Consider the following 14,075-nt stretch of genomic DNA (forward strand, 5'->3'; position numbering starts at 1 on the left):
CACCTGTCCTTCCAGATGTTCAAAGGTTTTTCACTGTTTTGTTAAAATATACAAGTTGTTCACCTATCCAAGAACCAATCAGAGAGTTGTCATCAGGCTGATAACTTTGGCATCTATGAAAGGTCACAGTTAGACAAAACAATCAACTACTTGTTGCTGACAAACTTTCACTCTGCAATATGACCCTGGTTGTGGGCCATTTTACATATAGTTTACTCCCACTGCTTGAACAAAGCAACTGTATAAACACCACACACAATAAGTTTCAGTAACTTGCTTTTAAAAATGTAGCAAGTCCTTCCACAAACCCTGATTTTGAAATATTACTTTTTCCATTTCTGTGCTATTAAAAATGGGGTGGCACAGTGGTTAGTACTGCTGCCTCACAGCGCCAGGGGCATGGGTTCAATTCCAGCCTCAGGTGACTATCTGTGTGGAGTTTGCACATTCTCCCCATGTCTGCGTGAGTTTCCTTTGGGTGCTCTGGTTTCCTCCCACAGTCCAAAGATTTGCAGGATAGGTAGATTAGCCATGCTAAATTGCCCATAGTGTTCAGGGATGGGTGGATTAGCCATGGGAAATGAAGGGTAAGGGGAAGGGTCTGGGTGGGATGCTCTTTGGAGAGTCAGTGTGGACTTGTCGGGCTGAATGGCCTGTTTCCACACTGTGGGGGTTCAATGAAAATGATACAGTGTTTACAACCTGAGGAACAGTGGACTTGAAACTGTCAAATATCATTGAACACAACATTGCATTGGTACACCAAAGCACTTTTTGATCCAGTTATTTTGTGAAGTTTTAGTTTTGCCATCATTTCACTGGCTATACTACATCATGTACACGCCAGAGTAACCCAACTGATAGACACAAGGTATGATGTATGCTGCTCACAAGGTATAACATATGATATGCACAAATTATGATGTATGATGCACACATGGTATAACAGATGATAGGCACAAGGAATGACATATGTTACACACAAGTTGTGATGTATGATTAATCTGCACAAAGCCACAAAAGCAGCAATATATACTCATATTGTGTCTTCTATGGAATAAACTGTTCTAAGTTACTTCAACGTGGTACTACAAAACATGATATGACACCAAGCCACAAAAGCAGATATTAGGGAAAATGGATTACAAGATTTAAGAGGTGGACTTAAAGGAACATGTTAAAGACGGAAAGTGAGGTGAAGAGGTAGAGACATTTAGAGAGGGAATTCCAGAGTCCAGGATCTAGGTACATTCAAAATACTAACATGGCTTAAACAGAAGATGTTCAAGAGGCTGGAATAGAGGATATAGAAATTTCAGAAGGTCTTTGGGCCAGAGGAGATTTGCAGAGGGAGTGGGGAGGAGGACCTTGGGGGGACACCACATCCACAAACATCCACTCCGTCACTAACCTAAACCTCCCACCAACGTTCAGTAGCAACGTTCAGTGTGTACTATCTACAAGACGCCCTATAGAAATGCACCAAAGATGCTTAGACAGCACTTTCCAAACTCATAAACACTTCCAGCTAGAAGGACAATGACAGCAGATGCATGGGAACACCACCCCATCCAAGCTATTCACCTGACTTGGAAATATATTGCTTCAGTGTCACTAGGTCAAAATCCTAGAATTTCCTCCCTAAAGGTGTGGGTAACGATAGCACATGGATTGCAGTGGTTCAAGAAGGCAGCTCACTACCACATTCTCAAGGTCAACAATAAATAAATGCTGGCCAGACAACAACGCCCATGTGTCACAACAAAATTGGAGGATACAATAGATTTTATTTCTCATGCAAGAAGTTAAACCATTTTAACAATCAAAAAATTAATAGAGACAAGGAATTATTGAAAATTACAGATGAATGCTTAACACAAATGAATTTCCTCTGCTATTGATCTTGAGGTTCTAAAATCAACAACGACAAGGTTATGGTATCCTTTGATGTCACAGCACTATTCACGTCCATTAACATATCACTAGCCAAAGAAACACTTGCCACATTACTGGATACAGCAGAAACACTGACTCCAACAGCTCCATCAGCAAGGACAACATACTCAGACTCCTGGACCCATGCCCCACCACACAATTTACCTTTAATGGTCACGTATACAAAAAAATCAATGGCACACCTACGGGGTCACCCATTTCAGGATTTATTGCAGAGGCAGTCATGCAAAGATTGGAATGCATTACCCTCCCCAGCATACTGCCAAAACCATGGATCTGATTCATGGATGACACATTTGTCATCAGTAAAAGCACCAAGTTAGAAGAGACACACGATCTCATCAACAACCTTTTCACCGGGATCAAATTTACCAGAGAAGAGGAAGATAACAATAAACTTCCATTTCTACATGTCAGGGTAGAACGAATGACCAACGGGGAGTTCCAAACCACAGTATATAGGAAGGCAACCCACACTGACCAAATCCTCAATTTCCACAGCAATAACCGTAACATCCACAAACAAAGCTGTGTTAGGATACTATTCAAATGGACCACAACTCACTGTAACATGCCAGAACTATGCAAGAAGGAGAAAGAGCATCTATACAAGGTCTTTGCTAACAATGGATATCCCAACAACTCATCTGCAGGTACCTACTAGATAGACAATGCCAAGAGGACACAGTATGTCCCAATACACTGGTCACACTACCCTATATCAAGAATATATCAGAACTGACAACGAGACTCCTACGACCACTAGGAATCATGGTGGCACACAAACCCACAGCTACACTACAACAAACACTCACAAGAACTAAAGACCCCATACCCATGACATGCAGGACCAATGTAGTTTACAAAATACCTTGCAGTGACTGCAACAAACATTACATCGGCCAGACTAGAAGGAAACTAGATATCAGGATTCACACAAACACCAGCTAGCAGCAAAACCACACAATGAACTTTCCCTCATCTCAGTGCACTCGGACAATGAAGGCCATCAATTTAACTGGGACAACATGACCATCCCAGCCCAAGCCAACCACAGACAAGCACGGGAGTTCCTAGAGGCCTGGTTCTCCACCCGTAATGCAATCAATAAACATGTGGAATTACACTCCATATACAAACCCATGCCGAACAGTACCGGAACTGACACAACCCAACTTAACAGACCGGACCACATACATACCAAGCGGAGTAGAACGACATCGCTTCATCAGAGGCCGCACTGATGATGTTACCTAGCATGGTGACAAAATGTCTGTACGACAACCAGCCAGCTCAGCAAGGAAGTCAACAACCTCATCCACAACCCGAGCTACAAATCTTCACACGAGCCTTAATCTCACTCAATATCCTTATTTTGAGATACTGCAATGCACTATTAGCTTGAATTGATGGTTACGCATAAATTGAATATTAATACATCAGAAGTCATTTTCAATTCATTTAAGGAGGACACAGAAAGGGCACCATGTGTTCTACAGATCAGTCTTGTATTGTAGGAATCCCTGACATCTGGAAAAAAGTTCTTACCTGATGGTCCTGTGGCTCCCTGTGGAAGTTACTATATTTAGTCAGCTTGGAAAGTACTGCAAAGAACATTTTCTCAATGTATTGATCCATGCAAACTAGCAGATATTGTGATTATTTTTGTCAAAGCTCCCTGATATCTCTTAAGCAATTAAAGTTCAGGTTATAGTAACCTTGACAATGAAGCCACAAATACGGCTGAAGAATGAGCACAATCCCACAGACAAGTTCTCTGCTAAACTGAGGCAGTGAAGGAACAGCTCCTCCGAATTAAGTAGATGGATGTAAGAAGGTCTTCTGGAAATGAATATTTTCTTTCTATGTGTCTCTCTACCTCTGCTGATTCTGGGCTGTTCAGCATTCAAAATGGGGACTCCTCCTTTTCCTCCAAAGATAATGGGTATTGGGAAATTACAAAACAAATTTCCAGATATTTGTTTAAAACTCAGAGTTTCACAAACTCAGCCATAGGTCAGAAAAGCCAGTAATGTTTCTAAATTCCAATGAATTTAAGCAGTTACTTTAAGCAGGGACAGATAGCATGTGGCTAATGATCAATAGACAAACAGACAGGAAGGATATAGATCATTATGTCACCTGGTCTTGTTTTGTGGCTGCACTAAATTTGAACCCCATAGACCTTGATAAAAGATCCCAAGGCATTAAAAATTGAAGTGGAGGTCTCTCAGAAGAGGTGATATATCCCTGATTGTGGTCTTTTTAGAATACGAGATGAAGAGAAATTAACCTGATGATCTTGCTTGCTTTTGAATGTTGTCTAACAAAACTATGCACTCCACAGCTGGATCAACAAACATTACATCATTTATTCCAGTTAACTAACTTCATGGATGCTTGAGAAGAGTTTGAGCATTACTGCAGGTGTGTCACAATTGGCGGATATCTCTTCTAATAATTGTTCTTTAATGTAGGAATTACATATATCATTTCTGTGCATTTTCACAATTGGCAAAAAAGTAATCTTCATGCAGGAAAGAGCAACAATGAGAAATCTCACTAATGTGCCATGTAATTTTTTTTATTTCTTCATGGAATATGGTGCTGCTGGTATGACCAGCATTTATTGCCCATGTCTAGTGGAAAGCTGGTGGTAATATGGGGAGGCAATGGCCTAATGGTATTATCGCTGGACTGTTAATCCAGAGACCCAGATAATGTTCTGGAGACCCAGATTTGAATCCCGCCATGGCAGATGGTGGAATTTGAATTCAATAAAAATGTCTGGAATTAGGAATCTAATGATGAACATGAATCGATCAACAGAAAATCCCATCTAGTTCATTAATGTCCTTTAGGGCAGAAAAATGCCATTTTTATGTGGTCTGGCCTAGATGTGACTCCAGACCCACAGCAATGTGGTTGACTCTGAGCAGCCCTCTGGGGAATTAGGGATGGGCAATAAATACTGCAAAGCCAGCAATGCCCTCATCCTGCTAGTGACTAAAAAAAAGCCATCTTTTTGTACTGCTTTGATCCATTTGGGTAAGTAGTGCGTTTAGGCAGGGAGATTCAGAAATGTGACCAAGCAGTGATATAGTTCCAGGTCAGGATGATGTGTGACTTGAAAGGGAAATTACAAGTAGTGGTTTCAATGTGCCCATCAGCCTCATCATTCTATATGGTAGAAGTTGTGGGTTTTGAGTGTGATGTCAAAAGAGCCTGATAGTTTGCTGCGGTGCATCTTGTAGATGTTACATACTGCTGTAACTTTGCACTGGTGGTGAAGTTAATGAGTGTGACAGTTGGGGTAGCAAATAGCTAAGCTATTGTGGGCGAGGTGATGGCCTATTGGTATTATTGCTACACTATTAATCTAGAGACTCAGTTAATGTTCTGAAGTCCCTGGCTTGAATCCCACAATGGCAGCTGTTAGAATTTGAAATCAATAATTAATCTAAATTTAAATGTATAATGTTGACAATGAAACTGTTGTTGATTGTCATTAAAAACTTGCCTGAATCATTAATGTCCTGTAGGGAAGGAAATTGGTTTTCACCTGGTCTGACCTACATGTGACTCCAGACTTACAGTAATGTAGTTGCCTCTTCACTGCACCATGGGCAAGTAGGAATAGGTAATAAGTGCTGGCCTAGCCAGAGATGCCCAGATCATTGATACAGCAGCTGAAGGTGACTAGGCCCAGGACACTCCCTGTGGTGTGGAGAACTCCTACAGCAGGGAGACTGAGATAACTGACTGCCAACAACTAACACTAACCCTAACCCTGACCTTAACCCTATCACAATCATTTCGCTTTATATTTTGTAGCCAGAGGAAAGTTTTCACTGATTCCTATTGGCTCAAATTTTATTGGTGCTTCTTGAAGCCACACTGAGTCAAATACTGACTTGATGTTAAGGCTGTCATTCTCAGCTCACCTTTGGAATTGGACTCCTTTGTCGATGATTGGACCAGGGCCTTGGTTGATCCCAAACTGAGCATCAGTGAGCAGGTTACTGCTGAGTACGTGCTGTTTGATATTGCTGAGAAGGACACCTTCCTTCATTTAGCTAATGATCAACAGTACACTGACTGGGTAGTAATAGAACCAGATCAGATTTGTCCAGCATTTTTTCACTAGGTTGACATCTTAGTTTTAGGTATCAGAGATAGTGGGAACTGCTTATTTTTCGGTATGCCTGGTACTGTTCCAGACACTCCTTGGTGAACAATGCTTGGTTGCCTGGCTTAATGATAATGGTAAAGTGAAGGATATGCTGAACCATGAGTTTCCAGGCTGTGATTGAATAGAATTCTGCTGCTGCTGCTTACAGCTCACTGTGTCTCATGGATGTCCACTTTTCAAGTGCTAGATTTGTTTAGAATCTATCCAATCAACTACAATGGTAGTGCTGCACAACATAGCTGATGGTGTCCTCAATGTGAAGGATTGTACAGTGGTTACTCTTACCAATACTGTAATGGACAAATACATCTGTGACTAGCAGTTTGGCAAGGACAACTCAAGTAGGTTTCTCCTTTTTTTCCATCCTCATACCACCTGCCTCAAGCCTCTGACAAGTATGTTCTTTAGGACCTGACCACCTTTGTCAATGGTGATGCGACCTTAGTGATGGACATTTAAGTTCTCCACCCAGATTACGTTCTAGGTCTTTGCTTCACTTAGTGCTTCTTCCAAGTTATGTTGAACATGGAGGTATGTTGATTGTTCAGCTAAAGGAATGCAGTAAGTGGTAAGCAGCAGATTTCCTTGTTCATAGAATCATTGAGTCACAGAGTCATACAGCATGGAAACAGACACTTCAGTCCAATTCTTCCATGCTGTCCAAGTTTCCCAAGCTAAACTAGTCCCACTTGCTTACATTTGGCGCATATCCCTCTTAAACCTTTCCTATTCATGTATCCAAATGTCTTTTAACTGTTGTAACTGTACCTGCATCTATCATCTGGCAGTTCATCATATTTGACCAAATGTAGTGAGATGTCATGGGGCCCAGAGTCAATGTTGGAGACCGTCAGGACTACTCCCTCCCAGCTATAAATCACTGACATTCTACCTGAGATTGGTCTGTCCTACTAGTGAAACAGGATTTTCCCAGGGTGATGATAGTAGTATCTGTGCATTAGCAATAAGTATGATTCTGTGAGTATGGCTCTTTCAGGCCGTTGCTCATGATCTATATGTCAGTTTTTCTTATTTTGGCATAAGTCTTCTGGTGTTAGTGAGAAGGACTTTGCAGGATGTGCTTCTGTCTGTTCCAGCGCCTGGGTTGTTGTTGTATGGTCCATTTGATTTTATTCTTATTCCACATTTCATTAGCGATTTGGTACAACAGGGTGGCTTGCTAGGCTATTACAGAGGGTAGCTAGAGTCTGGGGAAGATGATAGTGAAGTGGTAATATCATTAGTTTGGTAATCCAAAAGCCCAAGCCAACTCCTGGGTGGCATGGTAGTCGATGGGATTTAAATTTAATTAATCGACCTGGGATTATAAAGCCTATCTTGGTAATAGTAACAATGAAACTATCTTCACTTGTTGCACAAACCCAACTCATTTACTTACTGGCATCTTTTACATGCAACACCACAGGTTGGAAGAAAGCAACCCATAGCTTGTCAAGATATGTAAACACTTAATCTTCCAACAATCATTAGCTGATTCGTTAATAATAAAATTTCTATCAGTGTTAGAACGCCTGGGATGAGGAAGTCCTGGCCACCAAGATCTGCTGGCCTTAGCAGCTTTGGTCGCAAACTCAGCAGCACCACAGTGGAGACTGTGGCTGCTGATGGTACAATGCTCCTAGGATAGAGAATTGTCCATGGGAAGGTAAGTGTCATTCTGGGGAGGGTGATTCCTCCAGAGTGGAAGTCTGTGGAGGGTGGATCACAGGATTCAGAAGCAAGGGCAAGGGATGGCTTTAAGCAGCCTTCAGTCTGATTAGTGCAGTTTCAGAGACACTGCCAAACTCTCAACTGTTCCTCCCCCACTCCAAATCGAAAGTTTGCCTGCCTTGATTAAACAGTCAGGTGGAATGATCCATGTTGTCTTGACTGGAACTAAAATAGTTGCCAGCTTTCATTTTCCCAGTATATTGGTTCAGGCCTCTTGATGACTAGTCCAGTACCATTATGACCATGCTGCCCTAGGGAATAAAATTCCATCCTGCTGTTGTAGATTATGCCGTTTATGCACCAACACTAATTATGCATCATTATAACGGTAACCTGTTGTTTTGTTATTTATTAAGCTACCTGTTGTCTCTAAAAGTCAATAATATCAAAATTTTGCATCACTGCGACACTGAATTAACAATCAATTCCTTTGAGTTGGAGATGGTGAATAACTTCATTGGAAAAATAATAGATTCATGTTAAGATTTATTACCAAAAAATAATTTCTAGTCTGTTTTAAATGCAGAAGTTTTGACAGATCAGATCAGCTATCCACTTCAAGATCCAGATCTGCAGATGACGTCATACAGCCAGTATCCCAGCATGCAATTCTCTCCGATGGCAGCACCCCAGCCACAAACACACTATTCTGCCCACAATTACTACCCACAGTATTCAGCTGAAGGGCTTTATTCACCTAACTCATATGAACTAAATAAGTCACAGTACCTGGACCCCAATGATGTTGATACAGGAATACCTGTGATGAAGAGACCTAGACTCAACCATTCATCTTTGCGAATAAAGGGTGAGGAGGAGCTCTGTGTGGTGTGTGGGGACAAAGCCTCTGGCTATCACTATAACGCACTAACCTGTGAAGGTTGCAAAGGTAAGGATGCCATTTACATGTCACAATGTTTTATCTTCATTTATTATTCATGAGATATGTCTGGATTCACCATTGTAATAGAGCCTTCACTCATGTGTGCCCAATTGTATAAACTTTGAAGATTTTCAGGTACAGTATAAAACTATACAATGTCACACATAATAAGAACTATGTTTCACAATTTAAATTCATTATCAAATACCTATTAATATTTTGTAACTCCAACAACTATTAGAAGAAACGGTTACCAAATCATGTTCAAATTTGATAACCTTATAAATTGGATGTAGAGATCATGGTTTACTCATTCATTTCTGCTGCATGCTATTTTGTATGATTGCCTTATGCAGCCTGTGCTACCCGCTTTGTTGATTGGCCACACACAGCAGAGGCTCCCTTACGAATTGTAGCCTCCACAATCAAAAGTTCAGACAGTTAGTATGAGCACCTGTGTTCTGAGGGTGGGTGAGATTATCATTGGTAGGTATAGAACATTGATGGTGTGGACTAATCTGCCTGGAATCCTTCCATTGATCTTCCTCTTCCATCTTTAGAAGGTTAAAAGGATACCAGCTCCTTTCAGAACTTCAAGATACTCAAAATGCATTGCATGAAGTACTTTTGAAATGTATTGTTACTATTGTCTTGTATGAAACCCAGAAGCCAATTTGTGCACAGCAAGTTCATACAAATTTATCAATCTGCTTCTATGATGATGGTTGAGTGATACACGTTGGTTAGAGTACTGACAATATTTCAACGTTTCTTCTTCAAAATGACATACATCCAACTGAGAGGGCACACTTGGTTTAATGATTCAATTGAAAGAAGGTGTGGCATTCCCTCCATATTGTGCTGTACTATCAACTTTGATTTTTGAGCGCATGTTTGAAAGTAGGACTTGAACTTACAACCTAATGTTTCAGAGGCGAGGGGGCAGCTCAGTAAGCCAGAGTGGCTCCAAAGCATAGTGGAAGGATGATTTATTGGGAAATTATTGCTGACAATAACCGGTGGCTATAAGGTAAATGAAACATTAAAACAGTTGCCACAAAGAGTAATGAGAACCCATGTAACTACTGAAGAAATAAAGAATCAAAGGAAAATCGTACATAAACAGCCTGACTCAATTGAATCTCCTTAGTAGGTTTATTAAATAACTTTTGTACTACAGTGGTTGCCTAACACGGTGGCTCAGTGGTTAGCACTGCCGCATCATAGTACCAGGGACCCAGGTTTGATTCCAGCCTTGGGTGACTGTCTGTGTGGAGTTTGCACATTCTCCCTGTGGCTGTGTGGGTTTCCTCCCACAGTCCAATGATGGACAGGTCATTGGATGGATTGGCCGTGCTAAATTGCCCATAGTGTCTAGGGATGTATAGGTTAGGTGGGTTAGCCATGGGGAATGCAGGATTACAGGGATAATGTAGACTGGTGAGTCTGGGTGGCATGCTCTTCAGAGGGTCAATGTGGACTTGATGGGCCAAATGGCCTGCTTCCATACTGTAGGCATTCTATTCTATGCTAGCAACCATTCTTGCGGCACTGTTATTAAGGATAGGATCTTGCACATGTACATATTAAAAATTAGCCGACAAAATAAAATTACACCACCCACTTATTTTTGATATTACAATGACATTCCTGCTCCCAGTTGTTTGCCATTTACAAACTGCTACTAAATGTTTCACTCTGTGCTTTTTAATTATGATGTAAATAATTTCCACAGTTATGACTTTTGATCTTACAAACATATTTTACTCTGTTCTCTGATTTTCATCAAGATATACAGAAAGGAGCAATGAATGCTACAAATCAGTTAAAAAAAGAGGATTAGAAAGATTAGTCTACTTAAATGAGTAATTAACCATTTATGTGAGATTGTCTCATTTTCCAACTAGGATTCTTCCGCAGGAGCATCACCAAGAATGCTGTGTATAAATGTAAGACTGGTGGGAATTGTGAAATGGATATGTACATGAGGAGGAAATGTCAGGAATGTCGACTGAAGAAGTGTAAGGCAGTGGGAATGCTGGCAGAATGTAAGTAATTAAGATTCACGCAAAAAAGTCATAAAACTATAACAGCTAATTTTCCTGATACTCCACCGACACCAACTTAAATTTAGAAGGTTCAGAGATTCTTTGATCAAAGCACCATAGGTCACAGCATGCTCCAAAGATCCCCACTTCCTCTTTCACCTGCGCTGTTTCCTTTATTCTTCCAATGTGCCATCACCCCACCACATCCATTCACCCAGTATTCACAGTGTACAGTACTCTTGAGCCCTTTAATAACACTGGAAAGTCTTTGAAATTCTCCTAAAGCTATTAAGATAAGAAAATAGCCATTGAGAAAAAAACTTCAAAAACATTGCTATCTGATTAAGATCCTATAAGTCCTCTGAGAAAACAAACTCCTTGTCCTATTGGCATCTGTATAAACAACACTTCCCTGGCTGAATCCATAACAAGTTTTGGAGCCCAGGCAAACATTCATAATTAGAATAAAGCAAAATATTTTTGAATACTTCTCAAGAAGTGCCATCCGTGTTAATGTTAATTCTGTTTCTCTCCATAGATTCTGTCAGACCTGCAGAGTTTCTTCAGCACTTTCTGTGTTTGATTCGTAATCAGATTCTTTTGCACAACTGTGCCAACAAAACCTTTAGAGCTGAAAGCATCAAAGCATTTGCAAAATTCATCCATTTGTTCTAGCTTTGGAGCAGGGAAATAGTAGGTGTAGAATTTTTTTAATGGGTGTGGGGTCTGGAACAAATGGACATTATTTGAAAACAAGAGGAAAACTTTTTAGAACTGAGATGAAGAAAAACTTTTCACTCAGTAGATGAAGCATAGAGATTCTTTACTCAGGGAGCTGTGGATGTTCACTCAGAAATTAAGTTCAGGACAGTTTTCTGTTCCTAATGACATCAAGGGTTGTTGGGAGTGCATGGATATATGGCATTGAGCTAAATCTTTGGCTGTGATTGAGAATGATGTAGCAGGATCAAGGTGCTGAATCCTGTTCTTATGTTCCCATGAAAAATATATCTGAAAAAGACGTCTGAGATATCAATGAATAGATTTAATCACAGGGGATAATGTTGTTGCTACAACTATACAGGGCCTTGGTGAGATTACAGCTGGAGTATTGTGGGCAGTTTTGGTCTCTTTATCTGAAGAAGGATGTTCTGATTATGGAGGGAGTGCAACAAAGGTTTACCAGACTGATTCCTGGGATGGCAGGGCTGATATATGAAGAGGAACTGAATTGGATGTGGAGGTGCTGGTGTTGGATGGAGTGGACAAGGTCAAAAATCACACAACACCAGGTTATAGTCCAACAGGTTTACTTGAAAAAGCATCCTCCAAGGCGGACTTCGGGTTACACAACAATGCAGAGTTGCCGAGCAGAGGCTGATAGCCAAGTTCGGTCCCCATGAGGACGGCCCCAACCGGGATCTTGGGTTCATGTCATACTACAGGTGACCCCACCACACTGTACACTCTCTCACACACACACTCTCTCTCTCTCACATGCGCGCACACACACACACACACACACACACACACGTGTGTGAAAGCCTATAAATTTGTAGACAGTCAATTTGAAATTTTATAAATTCCTACTTGGAAATAAAACAAGTCTGACTCCCAGTTGATACACAGCCAGATTCTAAACTGGCCTCACACCTAAAATGCATTGTCTGACCTGGGATGTTACTTCTGTTGTACTGAGGGGATAGCAAGAACTGCAGATGCTGAAATCAGAGTCATACAGAATGTAGTTGGAGGAACACAGCAAGTCAGGCAGCATCAGAGGAGCAGGAATGTCAACGTTTTGGGTCAGGACCCTTCATCAGGACCGAAGGATCCCGACCCGTCCTCTTTCCTGCTCCTCTAATGCTGCCTAACCTGCTCTGCTCCTCCAGCTCACACTGGTATACTGAGGCAACTGATAAGTCTTTAGTTATTTCAGGGCAGTGACTTGACAGAAATTTGTGAATTTGCATATTAATCCTTTGTAACTGATTAAAGATGTAAGAGCCATCTTAGGTTTGTCCAGCACCACATAAGTTCTATGACCCTCTGATCTTTTACTTATAAGTTCTGTGTCTGATGCTACCTTTCTCACTGACACATGAAAAAGGAGTGGGACTCCGAAATCTTGTATCTTCAAATAAATCTGTTGGAATATAACCCATATTCACTGGAGTTTAGAATAACTGGGGGAGGGGAGGTGCGGTGGTCTTATAGAAACCTAAGACATTCTAACAATAATAGACAGGATAAATGCAGAAAGGGTAGTTCTGATGACTGGGGAGTCCAGAACCATGGATGATAGTCTAAGGATAAGGGATAGGCCATTTAGCCGAGATGAGGAGAAATGTCTTCACTGAGAGAGTGGTGAGCTTGTGGAATTCTGTAGCACAGAAAGCAGATGAGGCCAAAACATCGAATGCTTTCAAGAAACAGCTACAGTTCTTAGGACTCAAAGGGTATGAAGAGAAAGCAGGAACAGGCTACTAAGCTGGATGATCAGTCATGATCATATTGAGTGGCGGAGCTGGAAAAGTGGCCTATGCTTGCTCCTATTTTCTATGTTTCTATGTGCTTTTTTCCAATTTCACAATGCAAATTCACAATGGCTGGGCCTCCACAGCCTTCTAAGGTTGAGAATTCCACAGGTTCCTTACACCTTTAGTTAAGAAATGTTTCCTCATCTCAGTCCTAAATGGTCTACTCCATATCCTGAGACTGTGTGCCCTGGTTCTAGACTCCCCAGACGGGAAAAACATCCTCCCTGCTCTGTCTAGCCCCATTAGAACTTTGTACATTTCAATCAGATTCTCTCTCATCCTTTTAAACTCTATTTATTACAGGCCCAATCAGACCAATCTCTCCTCATAGGACAGTCCTGCCATCCCCAGTATCAGCCTAGTGAATGTCCACTGCACTTCCTCTATGATAGTGTATCCTTTCTTTGGTAGAGAGATGAAAACTGTACGATGTCGAACATACCTTCACCAAGGGCCTCTATAACTGCTGTAAGATACCCTTACTCTAAACTCAATCCTCTCGCCATGAAGACCAACATGCCATTTTCCTTCCTAACTGCTTGCTGCACCTGCCTGTCTACTTTCATTGACTAGTGTACAAAGACACCTGGATTTCTATATACACCCACACTTCCCAAGATATCACCATTTAAGTAATACTCTTGCTTTTTGTTTTTTTTTGCTAAGATATATAACTTCATATTTAGCCACATTATAGTGCATCCACTAGGTGCTTGTCCACACAC

The 14,075-nt window shown here is 41.1% G+C and overlaps 1 protein-coding gene across 1 annotated transcript in view; it reads left to right on the forward strand.

The window, feature by feature from the left end:
* LOC109931675 (bile acid receptor) overlaps positions 1-14,075 on the forward strand; it is a 152,145-nt gene that overhangs the window by 102,794 nt on the left and 35,276 nt on the right. Inside the window, exons 4-5 of the mRNA XM_048612082.1 lie at positions 8,406-8,768; positions 10,670-10,810. Of these exons, the coding sequence (XP_048468039.1) occupies positions 8,406-8,768; positions 10,670-10,810 (504 nt within the window). The remainder of the gene's footprint in view (positions 1-8,405; positions 8,769-10,669; positions 10,811-14,075) is intronic.

The sequence above is a fragment of the Rhincodon typus genome, chromosome 25 (genome assembly GCF_021869965.1).
Source record: "Rhincodon typus isolate 14 chromosome 25, sRhiTyp1.1, whole genome shotgun sequence".
Taxonomy (NCBI): Eukaryota; Metazoa; Chordata; class Chondrichthyes; order Orectolobiformes; family Rhincodontidae; genus Rhincodon; species Rhincodon typus.